The 14,639-nt window shown below is 39.9% G+C and overlaps 1 protein-coding gene across 8 annotated transcripts in view; it reads right to left on the bottom strand.

The window, feature by feature from the left end:
• Positions 1-8,037: 8,037 nt before the first annotated feature.
• Positions 8,038-14,639, bottom strand: part of MARK1 (microtubule affinity regulating kinase 1) — a 116,138-nt gene continuing 109,536 nt past the window's right edge. For 5 of the 8 annotated variants that reach the window (XM_037895691.2, XM_037895690.2, XM_043543621.1 and 2 more), the window contains 2 exons: positions 13,326-13,370; positions 8,038-10,072 (listed from right to left, as the gene is read on the bottom strand). In XM_037895691.2, the coding sequence (XP_037751619.1) occupies positions 9,718-10,072; positions 13,326-13,370 (400 nt within the window). In that variant the 3' untranslated portion in view covers positions 8,038-9,717. The remainder of the gene's footprint in view (positions 10,073-13,325; positions 13,371-14,639) is intronic. The other 3 variants (XM_037895693.2, XM_043543623.1, XM_043543622.1) reach the window with 1 other exon arrangement.

Raw genomic sequence — 14,639 nt, forward strand, 5'->3', positions numbered from 1 at the left:
GCCAATACCACTTCCTATAGCACCTAATGAAGACCTGGTCCACACGAGAATTTTTTTTGCCAGTATTATAGGTGGGACTTGTCTTTGCAACCTTAAATATTGTTCTTTTAACAGCTCTGTGTGTGTGTGTAATAGCAATATCATTTAGTGGAGTGATTACATTTACCACATTTTTATACTGGCAAAACCCCAACTGTAACTGCAGTTATATGGACACTGAAAAGTGTTTGCCAGTGTATTTAGGTCACAGAAAGGATATAAAAGTCTGTGGCAGAGGCGGGAACAGACCCAGGTCTCCTGATTCTCATTCCACTGGCTTAAGCACAGGAGCATCCTTCCTAACTCACCTTGGTCCATCCTTGCTTAGCTTGTGGGATCTGACAGGAGAACAGAAGAAAGTGGTAGGGCTGCAGACACTCTCTTAGATTAACAAGGGGAATGGTATTAATGCTGGTCTGAGCAAGAGTTTGTCGAGTTTACAGCAATTCATCTCAGACTTCATTTGTACCATGCTGCCCCTTCAGTTCCATGCTGATTTAGCACATGAGAGAGCTGGGCTGCTTCTCTAGGTATCTTGATGATCTTTTCTCAGGTGAAACAGGGCAATAAAAAAATTACTTCTGTGAAATATATGCCTCAGACAGAGTACAATGGGACTAACTTCATTGTTAAGACTTTTTTAAAATATAGGAAGATCACTAGCCAGCTGGAAAGTAAATATCTGAGTACTTGACTGAAATGACTTAATTGGTGTCACCTTCAGTGCCTAGCACGAAGCATGAAATCACATAGCCAAGCACATTATCATACTCCTTCAGAAAAGACAAGGAAAGCTGTGTGTGCAGAAACCACAACCTATCATAATAAGAAGCAGCCCAAAAGTTTCACATTGCAGCTACCAGAAAATAGGACACAGAACTAGCAAGATTGTCCTTCCCTCAGTCCACCCCCCACTCCCAATGCAAGCTATCTGGGTATTGAGAAGGAGCTGGTTTACCAGGGTCTGTAAAGATGCTTAATGCATGTAGAGGAGGTGGGGATTGAGATGCATAGGGGAATGAGTGAATGTATATAATCAAGCAGACTTTAAGATCCTACTGGTCCCTTCTGGTCTGAGAAAAGGAAGTCTGAATTAGGAGATCTGGATTTTATTCCCAACTCTGCCAACCTGTTACTCTCAATCTCCAGCAAGTCACTTACTATCCCCATTTGACAGATGGGGAAAATGTGAGTACAGCGGGGGTGAGTTTTACTCCCTACTGTAAAGAGCTTTGAGATGTACAGGTAAAATGCACTAAGTATTACTCACCGCTTATCCAACTTAAAAAGGGCCATCCCAACATATACACACTTTGGGAGCTAATATTAAACTAAGGAAACCCTGCTTGTTCCCAGTATCAATACCCACACAGCTCTAGTACTAGTCAATTATTGCAAACACAGTGGAATTAACTTTCTGTTAAAAACCCACACATTTTTTGACAAAGCAATAAACTGAAATATTTTCTACCTATAAATTTCTCTTCCACTCTAGGAGTCATGGGGGGTGGGGGGGGGGGAATCAAATAGAAATATTCAGTCTATTTCTAACATCTGAAATGAGTGAAACAAATTCTAAATAGTGTTCACATTCACTGAACCACATTCACACTGGAACTTATTCCAATCACGGCCATTTACTAACTGGTTGATTTCATTGCTTTTTACCACTAAGCTAGTATTTCCCAAAGCGTGGGATTCACAGAACTAGATGGGGTGGGGGTGCGGACAGACCACCACTGTTCCAGAGTCTCCGTTTTCATTAAAAACAAGAAGAGACCATATTACGAAGGTCCACACTATCAGAGTGACAGCTTGTAGCTGTGCGGCTGCTTATTGCCTCTCCAGTGGCCCCTTATGGACAGAGATTGCTCTACAGCACCGTGCTTCTCTGGTCATCCAGTCTCTTCAGGGGCCCTGTAAGAAGTCACAGCTCAGAAATTACTTCAAACAGTCCCCAGAAGGGATCCCATTTATTGAGCCTTCTGGTGCATGCTGATCCTCCAGGCCCCAAACCCAGTTCAGTTGCCCTCTCCTAGTAGTCAAACACAAAGTCTTTCAAAACAAAACTCAAACTAATGGAGTCTTCTTCCCAGTTTCAGGTGGGCACAACCCCCTCCTCCCTGTGGGTCTGCTCTCAGTCTCTCCCCTGCTTCCTGGGCAGGGTGTTTCCAGGCCTCACTGCCTAGAGAGCTTTCTCCTGCTTGTAATTTCAGTTACTCTCTCTCAAAGGAATGGGTTACCTAGGGAGGTGGTGGAATCTCCATCCTTAGAGGGTTTTAAGGACTGACTTGACAAAGCCCTGGCTGGGATGATTTAGTTGGGGTTGGTCCTGCTTTGAGCAGGGGGTTGGACTAGATGACCTCCTGAGGTCTCTTCCAACCCTAATCTTCTCCGATTCTTCCATGAACCCCCATCCCCTGCAGCTTCCTGCTGCCTTTTAGCCTGGGATCACTTGATTCCCCTCAGGTGCAGCTCATTATGTAATCAGGGCTGTCTTAGCTCCAGGCTCTCCAGCCCAAGGGCAAACAACTCATTACACTCCTGAACAAGATCATCCATCCCACCAACCGATCTCAGAGCTGTTCTCAACTGATCTCATCCTTTGAGATGTTCTATTAAGAGGAAAAGAGTATGTTGCCACTTTGCAAGATTAAAATCATTGTTAGGTAACACTTATGAAACTTGAAAACTAATGTTTTATTTCTATTTTAAATAATACAAATAACTTGTGTGCAAACATTTTCCAACACCTAATATTGAATATACATCATTTCATACAATAAGAATGTAAGGATGTTGTAGAATACAATTTAAATTCTAAAACATGGGTAGGCCTCTAACAAATGGAGCTACAGGGGGCGCCAGTGATTTCATTTTCTCCAAGCGGGGAGGTTCATCTTTCAAACTTTTGGGAAACGCCACTCTAAACCATGAGTTACTGTTTCTCCATTGGTTAGACAATGAGGGGAAGCTCAAAGGTAAGTGGCTCATCATTTTTGTGATGACCAATGATTTTTCTCTAAGTCAGGATGTGTGGGTCTAAAGCTCCTTTTAAGACAGGATAACCTGCCTTGATAAACAGCACAATGCACAAGAGAAAGAGTCCACTATGGGAAAATGTTTTTCATTTTACTGTCATCTAAGTGTTGTAAAGTGATGCTATTCTCATTTATTCTCGTGCATATTTTCATTCAGAGAAGCAAAAATCAATATTGAGAAAATTTTTCATTGTCCTGAATGCTTTCAATCAGACTCTATGAAGAAGTGTTAACTGGGTTTCAAAATGACAGCATATTCTCTTACAGTGAAGGTATGCTGGTTCTGAGTTAGGCTTTATGTATCTAGAAATGCAGCCAATGGATTCACCATCAAGAATGTAAGGTGATCTGAAGACTGAGACATCTTTGTCACTTCCTGGAGTTGTAGAACTTGATATGGCATTTATCCCTGCATGTCAGCTTTTCCTCCATGTTTAAGAAAGCCATGCACAAATCAACGTACTGATATTATGGTACATGATACCTTCCTGTATAAAAGTCACGTTGCGTCTTGGATCAGAACGTTCTTATCCCTCTCCACTCAAATTGTAATGGGTACAGCTATAGCAGGGCCGCTTTAAAGTGACTATATAATAGGTATTGAGGGTTCAATATTCTGTCCTACTAATTTCCATATGAAGTTTGTTCAGTTTGCACATACAAATGAATTTTTAAACTGCCAACCCCGCAAGTTGGCTCTGGGATCTTTCTATCTCATGCATCTCTTCCAGGGACTGAAGTTCAGAAAGTCAAATGACGACCTCAGGTACACCTGTGCTTCCCCACTATCTCCAGATTATTTCCTCAGCAAGTCCTGAGGTGTCTAGTTGTCGCTGAGAACATAATTTGGTCCACATGACAACTATTAATGGTGGTGATGCACAAGATAGAAAGAACACAGCCTGACTTGGAAACAAGGATAAGTTTGCTGTGCTGGCAATTGGAGGAAAGATTTTACTTGAAAATTAATCAAGTCTGATATAGAAATCAGACACACAGTGAATATGGAACCCAGTGCAATAAATTGATTAAAAATAGTAACCATATAGGACAAAAGTTAACTGTTCAAAACAAAATCTGTGAAAGGTAGCAGAAATATCAGAAGGATTTAATATATTCCATCAACATGACAATATCATGATTTTATGCAGAATTTTCCAAAAAAGGATAGAATTTTATTTCATTACTAAACTCAGATATAGTCTCAGACTATTATTGCAATTTCATTCTCGTCGTGTTTTTTGACATGGAAGGGATCGGTTCAAACAAACAAAGAAGAAAAAATCACACAGCCATCATCTCTCACTATAATAGAGATACAAGCTTTCCCCTATGGACTTGATTTGTGAGTTTTGGGTGCTTTGCGAGGGAGTGTTCCAGGTGAAGGAGGAGCAACTACATGGCCGCTGGGATGAGTTTGTTGTCTGTTTGTTGTGTGCTTGCTTACTGTGTGTCTGCTTGGTTGAAGTGTACAATGTGATCTTTTGGGGGGATGGGGGGCTGTGTGCCAAGCCTAGAAGCCTGCTAGGCAAGGCTGAGTGCTTCCTAACAAGAACCTGGCCTGCCATCCTTTGGTCCCTAATCCCTTTAGGATCCCTTGATAAGGGATCGGGGCTAACCCAGGAAGAACAGAGGGTTTAAAAGGCCAGTTTGTAAGTGACCAGAGGAGCAGCAAGCAGGGGAGTTTTGTGAGGGAGTTTAGAGAGGAAGTGTGAGTCTGATACACCTAACTTTCTCTAAACTTAGGCCAATAAACTGCCCCTCACCGCCCAAAAAATCCACAGAACAAAAAGAATGCAGGCAGAAGTTCAGCAGCAGAGTTGGGGCTATCCAGTTTATTGCACTGAACACAGCACGTATGATTACCTGTCTTGTGAGCAGGTGGCATATATGTTCATTCACTGCAAACAGCTCACAGCCCTCACAGACTGAGTACGGGCTCTTCAGACTAGAGTGGTTGAACTGAAGGAGCTAAGAGAGATAGGAATTTACATAGGTAAGACTCTCAGGGACCCAGTAGAGCAGTCCCATCCTCAGTCTGACAGCCTCTGTGCTATTGAGAAGGATGAAAGTCTCAGGGAAGGAGAACAGCAAGCTGGAGCGAGATCCCATAGGTGGGATCCTCCTTCCAGATGATGTCATGGTATCCTCTCACACGGAGGACACCTTTCTGAGGATACCAAGGGAGCCCTGTTATTAGGAAGAGGCAGGTAATAGTAAGAGGGATTCAATTATTAGAAAGAAAAGGAGTACTTGTGGCACCTTAGAGACTAACCAATTTATTTGAGCATAAGCTTTCGTGAGCTACAGCTCACTTCATCGGATGAAGTGAGCTGTAGCTCACGAAAGCTTATGCTCAAATAAATTGGTTAGTCTCTAAGGTGCCACAAGTACTCCTTTTCTTTTTGCAAATACAGACTAACACGGCTGCTACTCTGAAACCTGTCAATTATTAAAAATATAGCTAGTTGGTTTGTGATGAGTGGGAGAACCGCACGATGAATTGTCTGCTGGGTGGAAGGATTGCAGACCTCTCATCTAACCAGACTTATGTGCAGTGCTGGGGAGGAGCTGGTGGTCATGGTACATGTAGGTACCAATAACTTAGGGAAAGGTAGGAGGGGTCATGGGAGGTCAAATTTAGGCTGCTATGTAAGAGATTAAAGTTCAGGACCTCCATGGTAGCATTCTCTGAAATGCTCCCCGTTCCATGTCAGGGCCACCTAGACAGGCAGAACTGCAGAGTCTCAACGCGTGGATGAGAGGATGGTATTCAGAGAAGAGGTTTAGGTTTATTAGGAACTAGGGACCTTTTGGGAAGGAAGGAGCCTATACAGGAAGAATGGGCGCCACCTAAACTAAACCAAATTGCTGGCATGGAAAATTAAAAAGGTCATAGAGGATACAAGCCAGCAAGGGAAAGGTGACAAGTGTGGAGGAGCACATGGTTCGGACAGATACATTCCATAGGCAGGGATTTATTAAAGGGGATACTCTATGTCCTAATAAAGAGAAGAGGATAGAAGTTGATAAAGTACAGGTGAGAAGTGAAGAGAAACAGTCAAACAAAAAAGAGTCCCATTCAATTACATCACATGAAGGCAGATGCGTAAATATTGACACATTTTAATAAGTGCTTGTATACAAACCCTAGAAGTCTAAATACTAAAATGGGTGAATTAGAGCGCTTGGTAGTAAATAAAGATAATTGATATAACAGACATCACAGAAACTTGGTGAAATGATGATAGTCAATGGGACACGGTAATACTCGGGTACAAAATATACAGGAATGACAGAGTAGCTCGTGCTGGTGGGGGAGTAGCACTGTATGTGAAAGAAAACACAGTCAAACATAGTAACAATCTTAAATGAAACAAGTTGTACCACAGAATTTCTATGGATAGAAATTCCATGCCTGAATAATAAAAGAGTGTAGCAGTAGAAATGGAGTACCGATCACCTGATCAGGATGGTGATGGTGACTGTGAAGTGTTCACGGAGTTTAGAGAGGGTACAAAAACAGAAATCCAGTAAAAAATGGGGGTGGGACCAGTGCTGTTCAACATATTTAGAAGTGATCTGGGAAAAAGGTGTAAACAGTGAGGTGGCAAAGTTTGCAGATGATACAAAATTACTCAACATAATAAAGTCCAAAGCAGCATGCAAAGAGTTATGAAGCGATCTCACAAAACTGAATGACTTGGCAAGAAAATGGCAGATGAAATTCAATGTTGATAAGTGCAAAGTAATGGACATTGGAAAACATAATCCTGACTACACACACAAAATTATGCTTACCACTCAATAAACCGATTTTGGAGTCATTGCAGATAGTTCTCTGAAAGGTCTGCTCAATGGGCAGCAGCAGTCAAAAAAGCTAATAGAATGTTAGGAACCATTAGGAAAGGGATAGATAAGACACAAAGTACCATAATGCCACTATACAGCTCCATGGTACACCCACACCTTGAATACTGGGTGCAGTTCTGGCTTCCCCATCTCAAAAAAGTTGTATTAGAATTGGAAAAAGTACCGAGAAGGGCAATACAAATGATTAGGGGTATGGAACAGCTTCCATATGAGAAGAGATTAAAAAGACTGTTCAGCTTGGAAAAAAGAGAGAACTGAGGGGGGATATGAATGGTGTGGAAAAAAAGTGTTATTTATCCCTTCCCATATCATATTAACCAGAGGTCACCCAATTAAATTAGTAAACTGCAGAATTAACACAAACAAAAGGGAGCATTTCTTCACACAACACACAGTCAACCTGTGGAACTCATTGCCAGAGGATGTTGTGAAGGCCAAAAGTATAACTGCGTTCAAAAAAAAAAATTTAGGTAAGTTCATGGAGGATACGTCCATCAATGACTATTAGCCAAGATGGTCAGGAACGAAACCCTGTGTTCTTGTTGTCCCTATATCTCTAACTGCTAGAAACTGGGACTGGATGCCAGGGAATTGATCACTCAGTAAATTGCCCTGTTCTGTTCGCTCTGAAGCATTGGCACTGTCAGAAGACAGGATACTGGGCTAGATGGCCCATTGGTCTGACCCAGTATGGTCGTTCTTATGATTCATGGATAAATTGCATAGATATCTAAATCATTCCTGAAGCAGATTTGTGGTGAACATATGAAGGAGCTCCTTGGGCAACTAAGAGATTACTTACAAAAACTGGGACATGGATCTAGATGTGTACCAATGATGCAATTTTATAAGATGCAAAGCACCCTGAACCCCCACTGGCACCTTCTAGAAGATGCTCAGCACTTTGATCAGTGGGACCATAAAAATTATGCAGGGATTGATTTTGCGCAACATAGACATTTTTTTGTAAACCAAAGGAACAAATAAAATACATAACTGCAAAAGAGACCTCTAAGACTGTTGCATAATAAAAATCTCTCCTTGGAATAGGTTTTCATTTTGATTAAGGGCAAACGACAAGCGCTTTAGTATGAGAACTGTTCAAGTAAGTTTTAATAGAGTGCACCAGTGAAAGTGAATCAAGATGACTTGCATCAAAATTTGTTTGAATAAACACCAGGTAAAAAGGGGCTACAGTTGTTTCTTTCCAAACACCACCCTTTTTCTAAGGCAACAATACACGTTCATTTCAGAATATAACTGTTACAGAAAGCTACATCACAGTATAGTACAGCATGTAAAATCCACCTCTGCCAAGAAGCCATTATTGAATGGCATATTAGCTACACTTACAGCCTTCTAATTTAGAGTTACAGTTTACCACAGCTTTAAATTTTTTTTAAAGTGACAGATTTTGAATGAACTTTCTATTCTCCACAAGAGTGTGCATATGGGGGGATATTACAGTAATTACGACATTAAATAACATTGCACAACCAACCTCTATGGTTAATTCAGTACAAAAGAACAAGTATTAAAAGGTACCATTACTAGTGGTTTTACATAGTTTATATTACTAATTATGGAAGGAAATTGTTTTTCCATAGGCAAATGCCTAAATTACAAAGCTGCACATTACAGGCATAATGATGTGGTATAAATACAAGAAATCTGGTAAAATATTAAACACAAACAAGTTACATGGGAACAAATTGTACAATCACATAAGATAAATCAACCATTATTGTTTAGTAGTAAAGTATCATAAGGAATTGCATGTTGTCTTTGGGGGCAAATATTCCAAAAGCCATTTAAATTCCTGAGGTGGTATAATTAACTCATACAATTGGTCAACACTTCAAATTATTTTGTGCTATGAAACAGTCCCAACATTAATATATTTCCACACACTAGAATTTGCAATATATTGAAGGCAGCAAACAAGTGATATTTTACATCATATTATTTAAATGAAATAATTTACTCTTCTCCATTTTGATGCTACATTTTCAATGGGCCATGAGAGTAAGCATTATAATTTGCACACAAAACATTACCTAGATGGGATTTCTGTTCCCCAGCAGCTCTCAGCCGGCCCAAGGCAAAATAATCTTTTTAAATCTGTAAGTGCCAACACTGTAAACATGTTTGTATTTTTCAGCTAAATACTGTCCAATACCAAGGATAAGAACCAAACATAAGTAGGAACAGTTTTGTGTACCACAAAAGCCGATTTATCGACTTCTGATTCAAATTCACATATGATTTTTAAATAACTAAAAATGGTCATGCTACAGTTGTGAAAACTATTTTTTGTGCATTTTGACTCTGGACACAGTTTTAAAAAATGCATGATAGAAGAATTATTAAAACCACCAAAAATGTAAATAGTGATAGGGAAGAACTTTTTCAACTCAAAGCATCAAACATACACTTTTGTGCAGAAATCTAGACAACTATACAAGATCTGTATTTAAGCAATCATCTTTTTTATTATACAACTCTATGAACATAAAATGAACAGAATGCTCTATATACTTACCTGTACATGTGAACATAACTTCTTTAGCTACAGTTATTTAGTATAGGTCATACTGAATTTAATTTTACAATTCAGAATAACTATGTATAACCTTATTGCAATAGGGACAATTTCTACATGAGGAGTTTCACAGGCCAATCACACTAGGCGTAACCAGTACATTCAAAACGTAAGTGTAGTTCACGTATGAATTTTCCCTGATCCCATAAATTTAGTTTCTCTTTACAGCTTAAGCTCATTTGCAATTTTGGATGCAATGTTCTTAAATGCAATAGAAGTCCCAGATATTCTCTTGAAGCGGACTCCATTGAGTGACAATCGTGGCAATTTGCAGACTTCCATCTCCCATTGGACAAGACTATCCTGTCGTGCATCACCATGAACGCAGAAGAGCAAAAACCTCTCTTTTTGTTCATAGTCACAGTTATTAGCATCTAACACTTTTCGAATCTCTCTCATCATATCATTCGGGTCCATGGAACTAGTGGTCTTCATACTCCACGTGAATCGCAAAGAACGTGGTTTGGAATCTTTGCTATCCTCCTTTTCTCGGTCTTTTGGTTCCCCAGAAGCACTCCTGGGGAGAGAAACATGTTGCACACTCAAAAGTAAAATCCATACAATAGATACAAGTGCTAGAAGGTAATAAAGTTTAAGAAAATCCTAACTATAATACAGTAAAGCTGGGTTATCCGGCACTTTACCAACCAGAAAGCTCTAGAAACTGGCATTTCAGGAGGGGGTTAGGGGCGTGGGCTCAGGGAGGGAGCTTGAATGCGGGAGGGAGCTTAGGGCAGAGGGTTGGGGCACAGGAGGTGTTTTGGGGTGCCAGATCCAGACGGCGCTCACCTTGGGCGGCTCCCCACAGGCAGCGACATGTCCCTGCTGTTCCTAGGCAGAGGAGCGGCCACGGAGGCTCTGTGCGTTGCCCCTACCCCATCCCGAGTGCTGGCTCCGCTGCTCCCATTTGCCAGGAGCTGCACCTCTGCCTGCACCTCTGCCTAGGAGCAGAAGGGACATATTGCCACTTGCGGGGAGCTGCCAGAGGAGAGCGCCGCCAGGACCCAGCTCCCTGCAACCCCTCCCATGCCCCAACCCCCTGCCCCAAGCCCCCTCCCAGAACCTGCACCCCAACCCCCAGCCTTGAGCCCCCTCCCACACCCAAACTCCCTCCCTTTTAGTTAATCAGAATTTTTGACTTACCCGCACCCCCCATTCCCCCAACATGCCGGATAACAAAGCTTTTTTTGTATATGCAATGGAAACTACAGATACACATCCCTCTGCTCTGCTGTAGCAGGAGACAGTGCAATCTACATTTTAAAAAGTATCTTTTGATTTCTACTGAGCTCATCATTTGGAGCATACATCAACAAAAGGTATTAATTTGTGGGACACATGGTCTGGATGTGTAAACATGCTGTAAAAGCAGCAAAGGAAGGAAACCCACCCTGCATTCCACACAAAAGTTTTCGCTTTCATGCTTGTGCATGAAGAGAAACTCATTTCCTATATTTACAAATTGGGGAGCATTATGCTCACAATTAACCCAATCTGTTTTTACAAATTCTTTAGGGACTTTTGACCCTTCTTTCTCCTCTTTTTTAAAGTGACCTTATAGTTTTGCAACATCCTATTTTAACTGATGCAGTAGAATTTTATATTACAATTACTCAATTGGGTGGGCAAACAGCTTCTATGTCTCTCATAACAATAAAAAGCCAGAGGACACGGAACAGAATAGTGAGAAAGAGACAAAAAAAAGTCAATTTAGCTGATAAAATGACAGATAAAATCCCAAGTAATTATCTTCTAATGAACACAAACAGTGGGACTATAAAGCTTCTTTACCCATCAGATCACTCAACATAGGTAAGTTTGGAACACAGTTTTTTAAAATAGTGCTCATTTAAAAAGAGTTCCAGATTCTGCTGTTTCTTTTCCCAGATGCCCGAGAGCTGCTGATGCTACCACCCGCTATTGAGGAGGGGGTGTTTCCTTGGCAGGGTCTGTTAAATGAAGAGTGGAGGTCAATTTCAGACCAGATTTTCCTCACCCTCGTTTTCCCCATTTCCTTTCCTTGCATCCCTGTTGTTCTCCTTTCATTTCCCACCTCCTACCCACTTGTACTTCTTGGGCAAGCAACTTAGTTCCCAAAACACTGCCTAACTCAATTATGCTAAGGCCACCACGGCTGGGCAAGGCCCTTTATGACAGTCATTACTGGTATTATTTTTACTTAAAATGTGTCAGTTGTTCTACAAACACATAGGAAAGCAGTCTCTTCCCCTATACTTAAAGTAAAAAGAAAAGGACTACTTGTGGCACCTTAGAGACTAACCAATTTATTTGAGCATGAGCTTTCGTGAGCTACAGCTCACTTCACGAAAGCTCATGCTCAAATAAATTGGTTAGTCTCTAAGGTGCCACAAGTAGTCCTTTTCTTTTTGCGAATACAGACTAACACGGCTGTTACTCTGAAACCTATATTTAAAGTGCTATTGTCAACAACGAGGTTCCCCCCTCGAAACAAAGAAAACCTGCCACTTCATTTAATAAACTTTTCACTATTCAGAGCAGAACCACTCTAAATAGCTGTAAAAAAAGCATGCTTTTTAAACATTAAAAATTGATGGTTTATTTTCATTGCTGCCACCACAGAGCCACCTCAGTATTAGAAGACTTGGCACAGCAGCGCAGTTGAGGTTTGGACTCGGGTAGCATTTCAGGAAGTGGCCTGATGCCCAAAACATACTAGGCTGGAGGATAACCAGGAGGCAGCAGCAGAGACCGTTGGAGAACAGGAATGAGTGGTGAAATCCACTGCCACGCTTAATTAACTTAACAGACTTGACTATACTACAGGGTCAGCAGCACAGCAGCGTAAGGACATAGGAGAAAAAAAAATGCTGAAACAGGTAATTCAAAACCATACACAGTATATTAGTTATACTAAGCAACGTATACTGTTTAAAGAGCTGCTGCTCTTTTAAATACAGATGCTTATTAAATGTTTTCTCTTAGAAAGAAGCCATTCTTTTTTGTAATTAACCATTTTAGAGTATAACAACTGCAGCGTGTGTTCATTGTTTATTCATTAGAGGCTTCATGAATGTACACCTGCTTTACCAAACACATTAAAAAGGCAGAGTCAACATGCTGAGACATGCTAGAAGAGAACATATACTGAGAGGTAAACACACTGTACAGTGTTACAGCTACAGTTTTGTTTGTGTGTGTAGTGATTGCCACACAAAGTCAATATTTACAATTACCACCCAACAATATCTGAATACCACTGTTCTTTTTAAGTGTAAAGAACCACAGACACCTCAGACATTGCAGGGTGATCACTGTTGGTGAACAGTGACTTTTAAATGATGAATACAATATGTGACTATATTAAATATTTTTACACTACATGTACATATTAAGTATTAACCTATATATTTGCTACTTAAATCTATATTATATTAAATAATATTAAACATAAGAAGATAAGTTTAAAGAAGAGCCTTATGATTTGGTTTAATCTTGTAGCTGGGATTGCTTTCATAGTAGTGTGTTAACTTATCAAGTTTGCTTCTTTACAAAATGTACAATACAAAATACAGTTTCGAACATATATCTACAAGTATTTAAAAATCAAAAAGTGAATTTCCAGGGAATTAAGAGGGATGGGCAGGGACCCACCGCAAAACAGAACATTTTAAAAATACAAGTTATCTAGGCACTATTCTATTTTAAATCCTGGTTAAAAATCTTTCAGAAATCACTTTAACTTTTAACACAAAGGACCTAGCAGCGAAGTATTAATTGTGGCTCCTCACCTTGAGGTGTCAGTTCTGCCACTGGCTTCGCCTTCACTTGGATCCCTCAAAACAAAGTTAAGGTTGAGATTCAATGATAAAGACGAAAAATAAAAGTCAAGAGAACCCATATCTATAACAGAGTTAAAGTAACTACCGAGCAAAATTCAGCATAAAAATGTTGTATTTACTAATTTTTGTTAAGTACTGTTTTTCAGCTGCAAGTTTGACTTCCCTTTATGATACCTCAATTTATTGCAACCCTGATAAGTAATTTTTTTTTTTTTAAACTCTTGGTAAGGTTAGCATAAGTTACAGAGTTCTGGCCTAACACAGACTGAAAAATGGCCATATATGATTCCAATAAGTATAGTTATAGCACTTTAGTCAACAAGGACCTGAACAGAGAGGTCCTATGTGCCCTCAACTACTACTGAAGCCAAATATAGCTAGCTGCAAGTGTTCAGCTCTTCTCTGGGTCAGGCCCTTGGGCTCCAATCCTGGAAACATTAGGCATCTGCTTAGCTTTAAGCATGGTTACATATTTAGAGCTAAGCATATGCCCATGAGTTTCTTGGATCAACCCGAGACCCTAATTCAAAAGGTTACATATGCATCTGTTTAACTTTAAGCGAACAAATTATCCCATTGAATTCAACAGCACTACTGATGGGCTTTAAGTTAGGCAGGTGCTTAGGTACCTTGCTGAATTGGCGTCATGATTTGTAAAATAATTACTTAACAATATGCTTTAGTAGCCTCTGGTTATTTGAAAAAAAAAAAAAAAAAAGATATGTACAATGCATATTATGTAAGCCAAGGTATCAAAATCTGATAAGTGGGTACATTCCCAGTGCTGCAGTACAAGCATTTTAGTAAATATTTTAAAAGGTTTATTTAATCCAGCACATAACACCCTTCAAAATTATTCTGTATAAACACCTAGGTAACTGACCCTCTAGAAAGTATCATTTGGCACAAATTATTAATACACATTTCAACAAAATGCCTCAATACCCTGTACCCTAAGCAAGCTGCATTTTAACTAAATGTCTAAAAGCATTTACTTTATATAAATACCCTACATGCTTACCAGAAAAACACATACAATTGACAGAATTAAAATAAAATAAAAACAATCCTTCTGGACACCTTTGTAAACAGTATACATATAAAACTATTGCTCACTAGGGTAATGTTTCATATTATTCAAAGACATTAAGAAATAAATTATCAACATCAAGACTGAGACAACCCAAACACAGTCAAAACAGTTAACATCAGATTGGTAGAATATAACAAAATATCTTTGAGGCAAGCACCCCCATTAATGAT

The sequence above is a fragment of the Chelonia mydas genome, chromosome 3 (genome assembly GCF_015237465.2).
Source record: "Chelonia mydas isolate rCheMyd1 chromosome 3, rCheMyd1.pri.v2, whole genome shotgun sequence".
NCBI classification, from domain to species: domain Eukaryota; kingdom Metazoa; phylum Chordata; order Testudines; family Cheloniidae; genus Chelonia; species Chelonia mydas.